The sequence below is a fragment of the Triticum urartu genome, chromosome 4, assembly GCF_003073215.2.
Source record: "Triticum urartu cultivar G1812 chromosome 4, Tu2.1, whole genome shotgun sequence".
Taxonomy (NCBI): Eukaryota; Viridiplantae; Streptophyta; class Magnoliopsida; order Poales; family Poaceae; genus Triticum; species Triticum urartu.
In genome coordinates this window covers 611,885,016-611,905,211 of record NC_053025.1, presented here as the reverse complement: position 1 = coordinate 611,905,211, position 20,196 = coordinate 611,885,016, and the positions used below count along the sequence as shown (strand labels likewise).

General features: G+C 43.3%; 1 protein-coding gene across 1 annotated transcript; it reads right to left on the bottom strand.

The window, feature by feature from the left end:
- Positions 1–17,461: 17,461 nt before the first annotated feature.
- On the bottom strand, positions 17,462–18,578 carry LOC125554431 (mucin-1-like). Its single transcript, XM_048717991.1, has one exon. The coding sequence runs from the start codon at positions 18,449–18,451 to the stop codon at positions 17,786–17,788; it is 666 nt and encodes a 221-aa protein (XP_048573948.1). The 5' UTR covers positions 18,452–18,578; the 3' UTR covers positions 17,462–17,785.
- Positions 18,579–20,196: the final 1,618 nt, after the last annotated feature.

Genomic DNA, 20,196 nt, shown 5'->3' with positions numbered 1-20,196 from the left:
AAACGAGAAGCTGAATCATAACCGGCACAGAAGTGATATAAAAAAAAAGATATCTTCTGCGCCCTTTGATCCATATTAACTGTCGCTGCTTTAAGTTGAACTAAAGCCATGACACTTAATGTGGATCGGAGGGAGTACATGTTAGGGCCTGTTCGGCCCTCCTCCACTCCACACTTTCGCTCCGGGAGTTGGCGGAGCGCTAGTTAAAAGTGCCGGAGCAGGTTGTAGATCCTTAAATTTGGTGGAGCCAGTGGATCACCGAACAGCTCCTTAGTAGCTAGTTTCTTGTGATCTTCATTATATTAGAGCAACTCTAACCGATCTCTTGGAGGAGTAAACATTTCTTTGGGGTTTTGCCTAGTTTATTGGCACAATATCAAAACAAAAGCGGTCACACTGGAACTGGTCCTCACCCACCCACCCAGCGGACCTGACCTCATCCCGCCTCGTCCGGTCACGTCTCTATGACATTAAACAGGGTGGAGACCGGGACGCGGCGCGAGCGACGCTCTCGGTCGACACACCTCTTCAATGCCGGCTCCAGTGATCAGCATGAATGTGACGCGAGGAGCAGAGGAGCGGTCAAGCGGGAGAGGGTATTGGGGTGGGACCGGCGTGCCAAACGCGTACGTGGCGGTGGTGGCCGGACTGCTCTGGATGGCTTGCAGCGCCTGGACAATTATGCCCGGACGTTTACAGGCGGAGTGAGGTCCGCATTGAAGATGCCTAACCGCTTACTTAGTTAATGTAGATTAACGAAAAGACCATTTTAAAGTTTTCTAAGGGGCCAATAATATAATTTTATAAGGAGCTCTCTCATCTAATTCTTTTAATTACTATATTCCCTAATATTAGAGGTATTCACTTTTGAATTCCGTTTACGATTTTGATTGGATCAATGATTTTTCATCAATCGACAACAATTGGCCTATAAAACATATCAGCACTGATACTATAGCATCAATAATTCTTTTAATTCACTATGCTTCCTAGTTTTGGAGCTCTCTGATTCGATTAAGGTACTTAATTTTGGATTTGGTTCATGTTTGACCAGGTCAACACTTTTCAAATCAATTGACAGCAACCGAACTATAAAACATATCAGTCTCGTGCACCCACTCACCACCTAGAAAGAAGAAACGCTGGTATGTAATGTAACACCAATATAATAAATGCATCCACCGACATAGAATTTTTTTCCATATAAGCATGGGTTGATCGGCAGATAACACTGAATCACACCGCAAAGACCCCACCAAAACACCGCATTCTGTTTTTTTTTTTAATTTAAGAGAGGTAATATCATCAGAAGTCATAGTACTTGCACTCGATATTCAGTTTGGTGCTATAACTTTGAAAATATAGAATTGCGGTCATTAAACTTGACTCAAGCGTGCAAATACAGTCACAAATGCGTATGCAGGGGTATCCGTATGTATGGACCCATATGTCAGCGAGTGAAGGCGCTTGGCCGAGACTTTTTTTTGCACAAAAACACACTCGTTTTTTTATTTGCGGAAAAGCTGACCATCACGAGGGATTTCTGAGCAAAATCCTCTCATATTTTTTAATTTGCAGAAAAGCCACACTGCTCAGCTCTTAGATACCAGAATTAACAAAAAGAAAAAGAAAAAGGGGAAGCCAGGTTCCGAACGCTTACGACGCGAGGTACTCCAGCCAGTCCACTAATCAAGTTCCAGCGTAAATAGTACGTGTACTAACAAGCAAACGCATGTGCAACTTAAATATGCTGAACATACTGCGCCTATTTTGCGCGCTACTTGTAACACGTAATTAATAAAGTAACATTCTAAAAACATTATACATGCAATGCAAATGATCATTAGAATAAAAACATTTAAATATAAACCTTTCTATTATATAAAAATATTTAGTTAATACCGACATTGAAAATGTTTATTAAATAAATATATTTAATGAATCCAAAAAATATATACACTCTAGATATTTATGAATGTTCACTTATGTATAATATTTACCCATGACTAATATTCAAAAAATTATATAATTTAAATATTAAACACTGTTGAATATTCGTGTCAACAGTTTAACTTTTAAATTATGAAATTATAACTTACATTTTTTATTAAAATATTTATAATTTATGTACATACTATCTACCAATTTCTAAAAAAACAATCAGGTGCAAAATGGGCTGCAGTAACCATAACACTTATGTTCTAGTACTCCCTCCGTCCCGAAATATCGAAGCAGTCTTACAAAATCCTTCCAAGGTGCAGAGAAGCGCTCATCTTTACTCATCCACGTGATTGTCCTAGCATTCTCATTAGCAAAGTGGATAGTGGCAAGGATCTAAGCTACCAAAGTGTCATCAAAGTCACAGTTAAACTTCATAAGAGGAAACAGACCAAACTGCTCACAGATTGCCAGAGCCTCACCAAAATACTCCAGCTTTGCCCTCATGTGTGCAACGCCGATCGTGTGCTGCTTCACAAATTTGTTCTTTCGTGACACAAACACCTCATTGTAGATTTTCTCCTGAGTTTCAGTCTAGAAGTGTGCATTGGCCCAAGCTAGATCACGACCATTCAGATAGGGGTTAACCTGACGTAAATTCGCGTCGATGTCATCGAAGCCACCACACAGCCGTAGTTTTCGGCCATGGTGACACCAGATCTTGTGGCCGTGAGCTCGAGGCCACCACTGGAGTTGGGGTCGATGTGGGGCCACCGTTCTTCAAGACACTACCGAGGGAGGGGTGGTCGCATGAAGCCTGCAGGCCCAAACCGAATCTGCATGCTACAACGACTGGAATAGAAGATAACACCAGATCTGAGAGCTCCGTCCCCTGCCCCTAAGATGAGGTGGCGGTAGGGGACGGAGCCTAGCTAATCCTAACTTAACTAGACAAATATGGTTAGCAGAGTTAATTTTATTTGTAATGGCGCTGTGTGACCTTCTCTAACTCATATTTCAACAATATATTTATATATGTAGATGTATTAGGGACAAACACGTTTGGCTCTTCGATGTATATACACCCTATATATAAATAAGTAACTACAAAAAAGTCCAAAACTTTTTCTTAAATGAAGTTGACCTTTTGTTGTGCTTGTATAAACAGTTCGGCCAAGGAATAAATTTCATGGTATTCTGGGTGAAAAAGAGCAAAATCAACACTACATACAAATTACTATCCACATATTTTGTCACTGAAATTTTGTTTTTTAATCCAGAAGTTGATGGTTTTTTTTCCTTCGTGAAACTTTTTATACGAGGACAATAGAAGGTTAAGTTTATTTTAAGTAAAGTTTATTTTTGCTTTTTTCATAATTACTAATTTTTTCCTTCTCATATTAGGTGTACATAAATTGGAAGGGAGGGATTTGGTGACAATTACGAATTCGATGACATCTAACTATAAATACACCATGCTCCCTAATTTTAGAGTACCCACAGTCAATTGTGGTCCTGAATGTAGAATTGGGTCACCCGATTTTGATTGGGTCAACAATATTTTTTATCAAGGAGCTCTCTCATTTAATTCAGTTAATCCACTAACTTCCTAATTTTGGAGGTCCCTCACTTGGTCGAGGCATTCAATTTTGGATTTGGTTCACAATTTTAACTAGGTCAATGATTTTTTAAATCAATCGACAGACAGAACGTCCACATCCTCAATACTAAATAAATAAAATATGGAAATTCATTTCGTAATGAATCAAATGGCACCAATTTAATATTATGGATATTGATATATTTCTATACAATTTTGGTCAAACTTACAGAGGTTTGATTATTCAAAGAGTACATCTTATATTTTGAAACAAAGGGAGTAGAAAAATTATTGACACCTAGCAACACCAATGACGCAACAAAGCGCGCCCAATCCTTCTAGTCCTCTATAACACTAAGCTCCCTAGTTTTAAAGAGCCCACATTCAAATGAGATCTCCAATTAGAATTGGGTCACCCAATTTTGACTGGTTCAAAAATTTCTCAAAGCTCTATCCTTCAATTCTTTTATACTATACACTATGCTTCCAAATTTTACGGCCTCACAATTAATTAAGGTATTCAATTTAGAATTGGGTCATCCCATTTTGACCGACTCAATAATTTTTCAAGCTCTCCCATTCAAATTTTCTAATTCATTATGTTCCCTAATTTTGAGCTCTTTCTTTCAATTTAGGTATTTAATTTTGGATTTGGTTTACGATTTTGACCAAGCCAACGAATTTTTAAATCAATCAGCAGCAACTGGCCTATAAAAACATCAATCCTGCGCACCCTGCCACCACCTAGAAAAAGAAGAACCATCATGTGATATTGTAGCACCAATATAGTACATGCAACCATATTGACACAAAAAATTCCCAACATAATAATAGGTTGGTTAGTAGATCACGGAATCACTCCACGAAAGGCCCACCAAATCACCGCATTATAAATAAAAATAAAACACACTCTATCATCTCCCCCACCCACCAAACTAAATATTCCATCGGTTCCAAAATATAAGGGGTATTATTTTTTGAAAAATCAAATTTCTTTAACCTTGATCAATTTCATAGTAAAAATATCGACATCCAAAATATAAACAAAATAAGTATGGGGAAATTCATTCCATGATGAATCTACAAATACCGATTTGATATTACAGACTTTGATATATTTCTCTACAAATTTGATCTAATTTAAAAGGTTTTACTTTTCAAAAAAGAAATACACCTTATATTTTGAAACATAGTGATTATTTTTTTAAAAAAACAACACCAACGGTGCAGCAAAGCGCGCCTAACCCTTCAAGTAAATGCACTATGCTCCCTAGTTTTTAAGGCCTCATAATCAATTGAGGTCTTCAATATGGAATTGGTCACTCGGTTTTGATCAGGTCAATAATTTTTTCTGACGAGTTCTCTCATTCAATTTCTTTTAGTTCAATATACTCCCTAATTTTATAGGTATTCAGCTTTGAATTTGGTTCATGATTTTGATCGGATCAATGTTTTTCATCAATCGACAGCAACCGGCCTATAAAAACATAGCAGTCCCATGCACCCTATCATCACCTAGAAAAATGAAACGTCAATATGTGATACATTAACACCAACAATTATTTTAATTAATTATGCTTCCTAATTCTGGAGCTCTCTCATTCGATGAAGGTATTCAATTTTGCATTTGGTCCATGTTTGACCAGGTCAACATTTTTCAAATCAATCGACAACAACCGACCTATAAAAACATATCATTACGCGCACCACTCACCACCTAGAAAAAGGAAATGCCAATATGTGATAATGTAAGACCAATATAATAAATGCACCCACCGACGTAGAAATTTAGCCCACATAAGTATGGGTTGTTTAGCAGATAACACAGAATCACATCGCGAAGGCCCCACCGAAACACCACATTCTGAATAAATAATTAAAAACACACTACATCACCTCCTCCACTCGCCAAATAAAATCTCCCCTAGTTTCAAAATATAAGGTGCAATAGTTTTTAAAAAGTGAAATTTCTTTAAGTTTGACAAAGTTTATAGCCAAGAACACCGACATCCACATTACTAAATAAATAAAATATGAAATCATTTTATGACGAATCTAGTGATACCGATTTAATGTATGGATATCAATATAATTCTCTACAAATTTGGTCAAATTTAAAGAGGTCCGACTTTTCAAAAAACTAATACTCCCTCCTTCCATCTATATAGGGCCTAATGCGTTTTTTAAGACATCCTTTGACTATTGACAAGATTAATAATACATGACATGCATAATGTGAAAATTATATCATTGAAAACTCCTTTCACATACGAATTTGACAATGTGCTTTGTGTAAGTTGCATGTCATATATTATTGCTCTAACATTTGGTCAAAGTTAGCCTCGAAAAACGTATTAGGTCCTATATAGATGGAAGGAGGGAGTACACCTTATGTCTTGAAACACGGGTTGTAGAAAATTTATGAAAATCCAACAACACTAGCACTGCAGCAAAGTGCGCTCAACCCTTCTAATAACTTTTTAGGGTGTGTCTAGGGCACATCTAGATGTGCTCTAGTTATTGCACATCTAAGTGAATGAATCAAATATAAAAAGAAAAAGAAAAAAGAGAAAGAAAATATTCACACGAATCTCAATGTAAGATCAATAACATATGACTTAGATGTGCATTAGCAAAACTGAACTTTTTATCATGGAGTTCCTGTCAGTCGGGCCAAGAAAGAGTCAACGATTGGATGAATGCGGCGTAGGTGCTAGCTACGATTTTTTTTGCCTCAAGCAGTAGTTTTTTTAATAATCCGTACCAGCTGCAAGCCAAACGTTGTCATGTGAAGTACTCCAATGGTCAGATGCAACATCGATCAGTTAAGAATTACTGTTTCTCTATGATACGAACCACTAGATGTTGGACCAAAACATCGTGTGTGATTTAAGGTAGGCGTGCACTTGGCAGCACCACAGCCACCTGATCCATAGACACAGTTGTGCGGCCTTTAGGCATCACTCATTCCGTTGATTTCGACCCAACCCAGAGCCAGAATCGACGCAGCCAAATCGATGGAACACTTTCTGGATTGTAGGTGTGCCGTGTGCGGGGTCTCAGGAGAAAATCTACTAAAATTCTTTGTCAGAATTGTGGTTCCGAATTGTGGTTTCCGAAAATAGCTTGGTCATAGTCGAATCCTCGAGTTTCACTGTGTTTCCACACGCGGGTGGAGGGAAGGTGGGTGGCTGAAAAATTATGTTACGATAATTCAAAACAAGTTTGATCTTTTTGTTAAGCGTGTCGGCGTAATGTGTTAGAAATATGAGCAATTTACCAAATAATTTTATTAACAGAAATACTAGATAAAGCATGACTAATATAGAAGAGATAAAACAAGTCATGCGTTCTGACAGAGAGAAGGTAAATAGTTTCTGCATATATGAACCGTAGTCTATCATATCTAAAGCAGACAGTATAGCAAGTAGTATATATGAAATAGAACCTAACATGTGTAGGACAAGAACTAGAACAAGGAACTGTGTCAGAACCTTTAACAGGAAAGATAAGAACACGTACGGGACAACAGCAGCAGAAGCGCTGGACTTGGGATCGGTGTCCTCGCCTGCCATGTCGTCGAGGAGGTCGTGGACGTCGGGGAAGAAGTCATCGGCGACCGAATCGTCCGTGATGAAGCGGCCAGTAGTCGCGCTGAGTGCTCCTCAAAAACCTTATCACCCTTCTCCCGTACAGGACTCAAAAGGTGCGGTCTCGGAGGCCTACTGTCCCGACGTGCGGTGCACGCCGCAAACCGGGATGGGAAAGATCGTAGCAGCAGCTCAGTGCTCAGGAACTTTGTGACGAGAGGAAGGGGATCTTCTGGTGTATCTCTCTGGAGAGGAGCGACCTCTCTTATATAGGCACAGGAGAAGGACGCGAAGAGGCTGCGACGGGAGGTGAAGCAACGAAGGGAGACGAAGCGAACATGCAGAGGCCGAAGAGGTGCGCCGTTCGAATTCAGTGTCCACTACAGAAAAACGTTTCAACTCCCACGTGACCTTTCGTATACCCGTCGTGCGTGGCAAAAATTTAGACATCGGCTCGGCTCATTCCCGCAACCCGCGGCGCGGCGCGGCGCGGCGGGCGGCGGAGGAGGAGCGCGCGTGGATATCCCTCTTGTTCTCATGCTCGTACAAGTGGGGAGAGAACCTCCCTTATAAGGAGGTCCAACTCCCACTCAACTAGCAATGTGGGACTAAACTTTTGTTCCACCTCTTGCCTTGCACAAATGGGCTGTTTGGGCCTCTAGAATTTATTAGGAATTTCTGAAACTGCTATTGGGCTAGGCCCAAAATAGACAAAATTCTAGCAATCCCCCACCAGATCCTAGAGGCACACAAAAATTTGCCTTTGATTCCAAAACACTGTTTTATATACCGGTACTGCAGTGGAAACTGTTAAGTTGAACTTCCACCTAGAACTCTATGCTACACTAGTAAGCAACTTGAACAGTGGACTGGGCCTTGAACTGCAAGTTTTTTGCGAATCTAGCTTCACATAAAGCCTTGACTGATACGTGGCTACCGTGGGTCTTCCCCGCGGGTGTAGCTTATGCGTCATACTCCGTGACCTTTCATGAGTTTACTAGAGAGAACCCTACTCTCATAGATTGCGACGTTTGACAATCAGACTCATATAGGTGTGTTCTTCAAAAGATGTTCTGCAGGATAACATCTCTGCTTAAATAAGCCACTTAGAACACATTAAGATATACATCAACCTGCCATGCAGATAAAGAGAGTATTGCATCTTCATGGAGTGGTATTGTGAATAATAAGGATACTCTCCTCTTAGTTGACCAACAGCTTGTCTTCCACATCTAATTCACGGGATCTCCGATCACAAAGAATAGGTTACCACTGTGAACAACTCATATTGTGGGTCTCATACCCATCTCCCTCGATGCATTATCTATCACATTACGTGATAGATCCTTAGTAAAAGGATCTGCCAGATTTTTAGACGTTTGGATATAATCCAATGCAATAACTCCGGAGTTTTTCATTTTTCTGACAGACTTTAACCTTCTCTGAACGTGTCTTGATGACTTCATGTTATCCTTTGAGCTGCTCACTTTCGTGATCACAGTTTGATTGTCGCAGTTCATAAGGATACCCGGTACAGGTTTCTCAATAACCGGTAAGTCATTCAAGAGCCGACGAAGCCAATCTGCTTCGACTGTAGCTGTATCTAGTACTGTGAGTTCTGCTTCCATTGTTGACCTCGTTAAGATGGTCTGCTTGCAAGACTTCCAAGAAACAGCGCCACCTACATGAGTGAATACATAACCGCTCGTGGCCTTTATCTCATCAACATCTGAGATTCAGTTTGAGTCACTATACCCTTCAAGCACCTTTGGATGCCTGGTGTAGTGAATTCCATAATTTGCAGTGCCTTTCAAATAACGCAAAACTCTCTTTAGAGCTTTCCAATGCACATCTCCTGATTTTGAAACAAACCGACTCAGTTTGCTAACAGCAAAAGAGATGTCAGGTCTTGTAGCACTGGCTAAGTACATAAGCGAGCCAATAATCTGAGAATACTTCAAATGGTCTCTAGCAATTCTTCGATTCTTTCGAAGCAACACACTAGCATCATATGGTGTTGGAGAGGGCTTGCAGTCACTATAGCCAAAGCTACTCAAGATCTTTTCCACATAGTGAGATTGAAGCAAAGTAATCCCACCATCATCGTCTCTCAACAACTTGATGTTCAGAATGACATCAGCCACTCCTAAATCCTTCATCTCAAAACAACGAGATAGGAAATCCTTGACCTGCTTAATAACTTTAAGATTTTTTCCAAAAATTAGTATATCATCGACATACAAGCACAAGATAACTTCCTCGCCCCCACCATGGCGATAGTACACACATTTGTCGGCTTCGTTCACAACAAAGCCTGCAGCTGTTAAAGTTCTTTCAAACTTCTCATGCCACTGTTTGGGTGCTTGCTTAAGTTCGTACAAAGACTTCAGCAACTTGCACACTTTCTCTTCCTGACCATCTAGTACAAACCCATCTGGTTGTTCCATATAAATTTCCTCGTCCAACTCTCCATTTAGGAAAGCAGTCTTAACATTCATTTGATGAACGAGAAGACCATGCGAGGCAGCTAGTGAAAGTAGAACTCGAATAGTGGTCAGTCGAGCCACAGGTGAGTAAGTATCAAAGAAGTCTTCACCTTCCTTTTGGGTATAACCCTTAGCCACGAGCCGAGCCTTGTACTTTTCAATAGTACCATCAGGCCTAAGCTTCTTCTTGAATACCCATTTGCATCCTATAGGTTTGCACCCATAAGGACGATCAGTTATCTCCCAAATTTCATTTGCCAAGATGGAATCCATCTCGCTATGAACCGCTTCCTTCCAGTAGTCAGCATCTTCAGATGCATAGGCCTCTGAAATAGAACTGGGAGTGTCATCTATGAGATACACAAGAAAATCATCACCAAAGGACTTTGCAGTCCTCTGTCTCTTGCTCCTGGTAGGAACTTCATTGTTCTCCTCCACAGGACTTTCGAAGTGTTCCCTCGAAATGGTAGGTTCGGTAATTGTAACTGGTTCCTGATTCGATGAACTAGACATCTCCTGATTAGACGAGGTAGCCATATCCTTCATCGGAAAGATATCTTCAAATAAAGTCGCATCATTCGACTCCATGATCGTACCGACATGCATGTCAGGTACCTCAGATTTTACAACCAAGAATCTATAGCCAATGCTATGAAAAGCATATCCCAGGAAAACACAATCCACAGTCTTTGGTCCAAGCTTCCGCTTCTTTGGAATTGGAACATTGACTTTCGCCAAACAACCCCATGTTCGCAGATAAGAGAGTTTTAACCTTTTCTTCTCCCATTCCTCGAATGGAGTTATCTTTTTATTCTTTGTGGGGACTCGGTTCAGAACATGACATGCTGTCAATATCGCCTCCCCCCACCATGCCTTGGAGAGACCCGATATGTCTAACATGGCGTTAACCAAATCAGTTAGAGTACGGTTCTTTCTTTCGGCCACCCCATTTGACTGAGGTGAATAGGGAGGCGTCCTCTCATGAATTATACCATGTTCCGCACAAAAAGCATCAAATTCACTGGAAAAATACTCCACCACGGTCGGACCTAAGCCTCTTGATTTTTTGATCAAGTTGGTTTTCCACTTCGGCTTTATAGATCTTGAAAAAGTTCAGAGCCTCATCCTTAGACTTCAAAAGATACACACGACAATATCTAGTGGAGTCATCAATTAACGTCATGAAATATTTCTTTCCACCTTTTGTCAACACACCATTCATTTCACATAGATCTGAATGTATGAGCTCTAGTGGTGCAAGATTTCTTATTTCCGCAGTCGTGTGAGACTTACGAGGTTGCTTAGCTTGCACACACACTTGACACTTAGATCCCTTGACGGTGGTGAAACTAGTAATTAAGTTCAACTTCGCTAGTCGCGACATGCAACCAAAGTTAACATGACAAAGACGTGAATGCCACACATTGGATTCACTATTGTTGCAAATATGATTAACAACTTTATTGCAAACGTCTGATAAGGATAAACGAAACAAGCCTCCTGACTCATAGCCTTTACCAACAAAGGTTCCATACTTGGATATTACAAATTTATTCGACTCAAAGACAAGCTTGTAGCCATCTCTACACAGAAGAGATCCGCTAACAAGATTTTTGTTGACGGAGGGGACATAATGCACGTTCTTCAGCCGCACGATCTTCCCCGAAGTAAACTTCAGATCGACCGTGCCAACACCACGAACAGAAGCACTTGAACCGTTGCCCATCAGCACGGTTGAAGTCCCTGCGGTCTGATAAGACGAAAACATGGAAATATCACCGCATACATGCACATTAGCACCCGTGTCAATCAACCAGTCAGGAGAATGACATACTGAAAGAATAGTGGGAAATATACCATACCCAGCATCCTTCATGTCAGTGTCTCCAATGAAAACATTAGCGGTCTTGCCGCCTTTCCCAGGATTACGCTTGTCATAGCGATTAGGGCAACTAGGAGCCCAATGATCAGGATCCCCACACACATGACAAGCACCTTTCTTCTTGCCATTCTTCTTCTTGAAGTTCGTGTGTTGCACAGCCTTGTTCTTCCCATCAAACTTTGCTTTACCATCAAACTTGCCCTTGTTCTTGAACTTGTGGGGCTGGAAGTTCCGCTTCTGTACCACATTGGCACTAGATCCTCCCTCAATACCTCGAGCACGTGTGTCGTTTGCTCTCGCCTTTTCTTCCACATCAAGAGTGCCAATGAGATCCGGGACGGAAAACTCCTGCCTCTTATGCTTCAGCAAGGCAGCAAAGTTCCTCCATGAAGAAGGAAGCTTAGTGATGATACCTCCGGCAACAAACTTGTCCGGTAGCATACAACTGAAGTGCTCAAGTTCTCTAGCAAATGACTGTATCTCATGAGCTTGCTCAACCACGGAGCGCTCTTCAGTCATCCTGTAATCATAGAATTGCTCCATGATGTACAACTCAGTGCCAGCATCTGAGACCCCAAACTTGGCCTCGAGTGCATCCCACATATCTTTTCCATTATCAATTGACGCATAAGCATCAACTATGTTCTCACCAAGAACACTCAAGAGAGCAGCCTTAAACAGAGTATCCATTTTCTGAAAAGCTTGTGCCTGTTGAGCATCAAGCTCTCCTTCAGGTTTGCCGAGAGTGGCGTCATAGAAACTCATGGTTTGAAACCATAAGACTGCTCTCACGCGCCACCTCTTATAGTGGATACCCTCAAATATAGGAGGTCTCATGGAAGCAGCAAAACCACTTGGGGTAAATTGCCTATAATAAGGTTTTTGGATTGTTGGAAATATGAGCAATTTACCAAATGATTTTATTAACAGAAATACTAGATAAAGCATGACTAATATAGAAGAGATAAAACAAGTCATGCATTCTGACAGAGAGAAGGTAAATAGCTTCTGCATATATGAACCGTAGCCTATCATATCTAAAGCAGACAGTATAGCAAGTAGTATATATGAAGTAGAACCTAACATGTGTAGGACAAGAACTAGAACAAGGAACTGTGGCAGAACCTTTAACAGGAAAGACAAGAACACGTACGGGACAACAGCAGCAGAAGCGCTGGACTTGGGGTCGGTGTCCTCGCGTGCCATGTCGTCGAGGAGGTCGGGGAAGAAGTCGTCGGCGACCGAATCGTCCGTGATGAAGCAGCCAGTAGTCGCGCTGAGCGCTCCCCAAAAACCTTATCACCCTTCTCCCGTATAGGACTCAAAAGGTGCGGTCTCGGAGGCCTACTGTCCCGACGTGCGGTGCACGCCGCAAGCCGGGATGGGAAAGATCGTAGCAGCAGCGCAGTGCTCAGGAACTTTGTGGCGAGAGGAAGGGGATCTTCTGGTGTATCTCTCTGGAGAGGAGCGACCTTTAGACATCGGCTCGGCTCATTCCCGCAACCCGTCGCGAGGCGGGCGGCGGAGGAGGAGCGCGCGTGGATATCCCTCTTGTTCTCATGCTCGTACAAGTGGGGAGAGAACCTCCCTTATAAGGAGGTCCAACTCCCACTCAACTAGCAATGTGGGACTAAACTTTTGTTCCACCTCTTGCCTTACACAAATGGGCTGTGTGGGCCTCTAGGATTTATTAGGAATTTCTAAAACTGCTATTGGGCTAGGCCCAAAATAGACAAAATTCCAGCATAATGGCTGCGATATTTTGACCCGGAAGGCAATTGATAATTTCATTATGTACACAATGTCAGAAATTCCACTCAAGGTGGAAACCACCTATTAGAATCAACACGAGAAGATGCCGGATGAGATGTGCTACTTCCTTTGTTCCATATCCTATATACTTAAAAAGTTCACCCCCACTATGTTATTTATCTAAACATGCAAGCTGTCCACATCAGCATTTGGCCACGTCATCCATTCTCCACCACAGCAATGCGTCCGCATGCAGCCGTGAGACATGCAATCTTTGGCCCGCCATATCCTCCATGAAAAAAATGCAAAAGAAACAGATTACAATCTTATACTGTGCACCGAAGCCTAATCGTCTCATTCACAGTTATTCTTCTAAAAGGAAAACAAGCCCAATAGTCGCGTCCGTTACCAACTTTCAGCTGAACCGCCCACATCAGAGTTTTTCCTTTCGTTGCCCCCGGCCCGCACGATGGAGGAATCAATTCTTTCCCCTGCTTGGATTTCTTCCACCGCTGTATTAATACGACCCATTCATCTCCGCTCCTTCGCCATTGATTTCCATACCAAATAATGTTCATCTTCCCCAACCTTCATGCTTCCGTCCTCAGCACAACGATTAGAATATTACGATTATGATGTTGGTGACGATTAAATCGAAATCACCGCCGTCGGCGCCCATCGCCTGCCTGTCAGGTAGGTCTCGAGGAGGAGGCATAGTGTGGAAGGTTCTAGAACTAGCCAACCATCGATAGGAGACCCAGCAACCCGCCTCCGTCGCGCAGCCGCTGTCCGCGGAGTCGCCCTTTTTCTCCTGCCTGACTCTGTTTGGCATCACCCAGTCCATCAAGATCTTCATCACTGGTATGTCTCTCACTCACTCTCGCGCCTCACCCGTACATGGGCATCTGCCACCGGCTTGACATGAGCTCTCCACCACGGGACACTACCGGCGGGATGGGACGCGAAGCAGTTCATGGGGTATGGAGGATGCCATCATCGCAGTCGGCCACTGTCACATCACTTGCCGTCGTCATCAGCTTACAAAAAGGGTTCATAAAAACCCTCTTCACCACGGCTGCGAACTTTGCCTATTAGGTTAATGATGTTTCTTCTCTTGATTATTCTAGCTATTGGAAATGCAGGATCTCTTGATATTTAGTCCTTGATCTCACAAGTAGTACCTTTTTCATAAATAGTGGTAACCTACATTATTTGGTTCATTTCTTGAACCACTTTCAGTAGTTGTTAATTGATTTTAAGTCAAGATTCAAGTTTTAACAGAATCTGTAGAACGCACATCATGGTTCAGTTATTGATTAAAGGTACAGTAAATATAAGAGAAGCTGCAAGTGCATTATTGCTGAAATATCTAATGACATAGAGGTGTAGCCATGTTGGTGATATTGATTGACCGTGAAGATCAAGGGCAGAACCAGATTTGAAGCATGCTCTTCGCTGACCATTCTAAATTTGCTATGTGATGTTAATGAACATAATTTGTTTCTTATCTCTATACATCTTTACTGGTCCGATAAGGTATACTACAGGGTTACCATGATACATGATTTTACCAGAAACGAAAATTCTGGAGTACAATTGTTTTCGGACAGTGTGTGTTAATTAGAAGGATGCGTCGACTCAGCGCTCCTTGAGCACCTATGAAGCGTTTCATAATGTGGTTCCTCCAGGTTGTTGTGGATGCACCATGAAGATCCATGTCTCACTTGCGTATCATAGACATTTGCCGACCCCATACTACTTTCTTCTTTCGATTATAACCAGGATTTGTTCCTGGCCAGGTAACTACTCTCTTACCTTAATCCTCTATTATATCACTCAAATTAGCCTGCCATTTGCTTCCTTCATGTATGTTTCTCTTATAGTGCCGGCAGAAATTTGAAGTTCCCACTGCCTGGTACAATATCTTGCTACTTAATGTGAGGTTATCCTATATCATTTATTGATTATTATTATTTTCCTTGCCTTCTGTAATTATGTTGGCACATGAATGAATGTTTGCAGTATTTGCCATCCCATCAATTCACCTTTATTGATGTTTCTTTAGGGTTACTGTTAAACTGTGCTATCTGATTTTCTACATCAGAACAACAAAACATGGATGGTTATGGTACATGCAGGGCTTGAGTTTCATAATTCATTTTCATGCACACTATAAAAAGAAAACGAAAAGATAACATCAGACTGTCGAGCAATCATTGAGCACTGCAAGTTGTTTCCCTAGCTCTATGGGATGTCGTATTTACTACTTTCCTTACAGTTGTCGAAGCACACTTTGTCCCACCGTTGTGCCTCACTTTCCTAAGAGATCTTGCAGCTTCTCCCGATCAGCAATCTTAATGGGGTGGCTATGAACCATAATATTCCGAGTAAATATGAAGAGTCCATTCTCCCATTTCAGTTTCTTTGAAGAATCAAGAATGCCAAGTACAGCCCAGATTCTTATTGTTGCTCTGCTAGGAATAAGAAAGATAAGATCATCTAAGAAGAAAATTTCTAGACAAGGTATGACCTACAGCTATAAGCCTTTCAGAAAAAGTTATCATTCCAGTATAAGCAAATAAAATTTAGTTCTATTTATGTACAGTACTGCTTCCTTAGTAGTTTAAACAACTATATCAATGTATGCTATTTATGTACAGTACTGCTTCCTTAGCAGATTAAACAACTATATCAATGTATGCTATTCATGATGCCTCTCTCAATGTTTGTTTGGAACATATATCTTAGGTGACTGCTCAGGTCTACTTTACCTGTAAATCAACATTTCAAGCCATATTTTACTTTCATTCATACAGTAATCTGCCTTTCTTTGAATCTGCTCATCGAAACTACAAAGTCCCGCAGCAACGTGCGGGATATCATCTAGTTGTATAAGACGGGCGGCGGGAGTAAACATTTCCTATTAAAAATAATCGCTTTGATCCGGTTTTTTTTTTTGGTTTTGCTTTGAGCCGTGCTTACGGAGACGCTTCACACGTACTACTCATAGTGGCTTGGCTTGCGGAGCACGGTTACATTTATGCCGAGTAGGAGTAGGAGTAGTGATGCTTTTCAACGGAGGAGGTTACCTTGACGTGTGTGCGTGCCGGCCGGCCGGCCGGAGTACGTGCCAAGCGTCAACGCCTCGATGCCCGCCCTGCCCCGAGCACGCCTGCCGTCCGACGCCGACGCCGCGCAACAGCCAGAGTCTCCAGGAGTATATCAAATAAATTAAGGTGCCTGTCCGCATACACTTGTCACTTTCCCGTGAGTAGAAATTCGGTCGTCCCTGAGCCGAACCTGAATGTTGGGTTGGCAGTACAGTCAACAAACAGCTCACGGTGCGTGTGTGCGCCAAACATTTGATTGATGCGCGCAACGGCCGCAAGGACGGACGGAGAAAGAAAAAAAAGGACATTTCGCCGCTGGTGTCGTGTCACATGTGTGTTTATGCAGGTGTCTTGTATGGGCAGCAGATGGAACGTCAACCGACCCAACCCAGAAAGAAAGAAAGAAAGAATTGGTTGGTTCCGGATAGTACTACTCCCTCCATTTCAAATTACTCGTCGCAGAAATGAATGTATCTAGAACTAAAATACATCTTCCTTCAAAAAAAGAAAAAAAAGAACTAAAATACATCTAGATACGTTCATTCTTGCAACAAGTAATTCGGAACTGTCCATGCAATGCAACGCGGTCTGTAGGTGGCCTGTACCATCACGTACGCACTCTTTCTGTGGCCAAAACAAGCACTAGTCACAGCTCGACCGCTTCGAGTAGAAATGCAGGGTCAAAACAAGAGCATCAAAAGACGACGCGTTGCACTTTGACGACTAGGCCCATTCAGATTCAGAGAAGAAGCTCAACTCCGAGAGAGAGGCAACCGACAGACACCAAGAAAATAAACAACGGGAAAGAAAACCATGTTGTTTGTAATTCAAGTCTGTCCCCAGCTGGAGTAGATCTCAGCAACGACGCAGACAGATAGATGGAACAAACCTCACTCCTGCTCCACTTGGAGACCCCATCTGCCCAAATTTTGGATCTGAAGGCTACCTCTTTGTTCATGCAAGCCACCCCAGTGACAACAAGAATGCAATGTACTCCCTCCGTCTCATAATATAATAACGTTTTGGATACTATAAGAGCGTTTGATCTAAACGCTCTTATATTTGTTTACACAACTAGTGTAAGTATTTGTACCAGTGACAAATGGTCAAAATACATATAATGTAATGCATCTCTGTATGTAGTGTACAAAAGAGAGAAAAACTCCCAAGTATAATCTTCTCTTCCTCGACCCAATGTTATTGCTCTCCTCGATCTCAACCTCCCACTAATCAAAGAATATTATGTAATAATCTCCGAGCCCCAAGAATGGACACCATGCGTGAATCTAATTAACACGGATCAAAACAACGCTGTATGTGTGTGGCACGTCGACCCACAGATCTCAGAGCCAGGATTGCATCTCCAGTCGTCGATCTCCATACCGTACGCGGTAGCGCTCGGACGGACGGACGGTAGCGGTCGCCGGTCAGACGAGCTCGAGCCGCGCGGAGTAGTCGGCGTACCTGGACCGCCGGATGTTGGCCTGCCGCTTCCGGTACACCACGGCGGCCAGGCACAGCACCGCCGCCGCCGAGAACACGCCCACCACCACGCCCGCCTTCTTCCCGCCGTTCATCTCGCCCTCCCCGTCCCGCCTCTCCGCGTCCACCGCCCGCTGCTCGTCGGCGCCGGCCGTGCCGGCCTTCACCTCCATCGCGGCCGGGGCGGGCGCCGGGGCCTTCACCTTCTTCTTCCTGTAATCGTCGTCGTCGTCGCCTTCCTTGTCGGCGGCAGGAGCAGGGGCCGGCGCGGCGGCGGAGTGCAGGGACGACGACGGCGCCGGGGCCGGCGAGTGCGCGGCGGAGGAGGGGGCCTCGGTGGGGGACGGGAGCGGGGACGTGTCGGTGGGCGCGGGAGGGGACGCCGCCGCCGCCTTGTCCTCGCCAGGGGAGCTCGCGGGGGGCAGGGAGGGGGACGCAGCGGATCCATTGTCGCCGCCATCGGAGTCGGCGTCGGGGCGGAAGAGCGGGGACGCGGTGGGCGCGCCGGACGACGGCGGCTGCGAGATGGGGCTCTGCGCGGCGCAGAGCACCGGCGCCGCCACCACCACGAGGAGGAGAACCAGGCAGGCCGCGCGAGGCAATGCCATCATGCCTCTCCTGGAGACTGAGATCGAGAGGGAGGGGGAGGGAGCGACGGCGGCGAGCCGGTGCGGCGGAGGCAGATCTGGAGCGGCGGCGAGGTGGGCTGGGTTGGTGGCGCGGGGAGGGGGGCGGATATATAGGTGGTTTGGGTGGGGTTGGCGGCCGGTGGCAGGAAAGGTGTGGATCATTGGCTTGACTGCGACGGATCAGCGGCGGCCGACACCAGTGAGGCGAACGACAGGACACGTGGACGGCTGGGATGGCGTGAACCATGCTCAACGATGGCCATGTGAGTTTGAGTTGCTTCCAAGGAATTCAGTTGAATTTGGCTCACAAGCCGCGTGAAGCCTCTACATTTTGAATGTTAGAGCTTGCTTGGTTTGGTGCCAACGTTCTTAGGCTCTGGCTGTGGATTTCTAAAAGCAGCCGTGAAAAATCTACTGTGGAAAATCTGACGTGAAAAAGATGTAGGTCATTTGGCAAACCAGCTGATACAACTTTTTTAGATTTTGACCCGCAGCGGAATCAGATTTTGGAAAGCACATCCTGAGCTGCTTCCGTTTTTAGTTCAGATTTTGGCAGCGAATTTCTAGAATCGGACTTTGCTGGGTTCACCCTTTGGTTCAGATTCTGCTGCATGGCAGCGGAATTCGTTGATAAAAGCTGAACCAAACAGGGCCTTAGCAACCCTAATAAATTGGCAGCCGATTTGTTTGTTGGGGTCCAATTTTTGGCACTTCTTCAAATCAAAGACTAGGAGCCAATTTTCTTTTGGTGACCCTTATAAATTGGCAGCCGATTTGTTTGCTAGGCTCTAGTTTTTGGCTGTTCCTCTGATCAAACACTAGCGAAAATTTGTTAGATGTTGTCATTTCCTCAAAAACATTAGCCAAATGTTGGCTCTAGGTTTAGAGCTTCACCAAATTATGGCTCCAAACCAATCAACAACTTTTTTTTTTGCGATGAAACCAATCAACAACTTAAAGCCTATCGTCTAACATGTGACCAAAGGCGAATTCGTGGTTAAGCACCCCTTATACTTTTTTTTTGTGAGAACACCCCTTATACTTATACTTGTTAAAAGAAAGATAACTCTGTTTTACCCTTGCAAAGAAAAAAAAGATAATTGAAATATACGCAAACCATATCCTCCATACAAAAGCAAAGGGATGCACATTGACGTTCATAATTTGCACACATGCGTTGATTTTTTTAGCACAGTACAGATGTAAACGCTCATAAATACGTGCATACGCTCATCCTATGAACGCACACACGCACAACCTATCCCTATGAGCACCTTCGAGAGACCAAGTCGGCATATCATCAAGCACTTAGGGCATCTCTATCAGCAACCCACAAATTTCCTCCTACATCCATCGCGGACAGGGGAGGACCAGTCCAGGGACATGGATGCGGGAGACAGCCATCCAAAACTATAATGTATATGTTCGTTAGTAAATTTCTTCTAACCTTCTTCAGCAGTTCTTGGGTTGGGTCGGTAGGGTCACCGGTTTCCCTTGTTGGCTTGGGCGACGGTCTTGGCAATGAAAATGTTCCACTTAGGTTGTCCATTCAACTTCAACCAACAATGCATGACGGTGAAGAACTTCTTCTCCAACTTCTTGTACACAACACAAGCACGAGTAGGCCACAAAGTTAAACATTGTCGACTGCATATCCGTCTAGTGAGCAACAAAACAATACATGTTCGGCTAGTGATCAATAAAACTAAGCATATCCGACTAGCGAT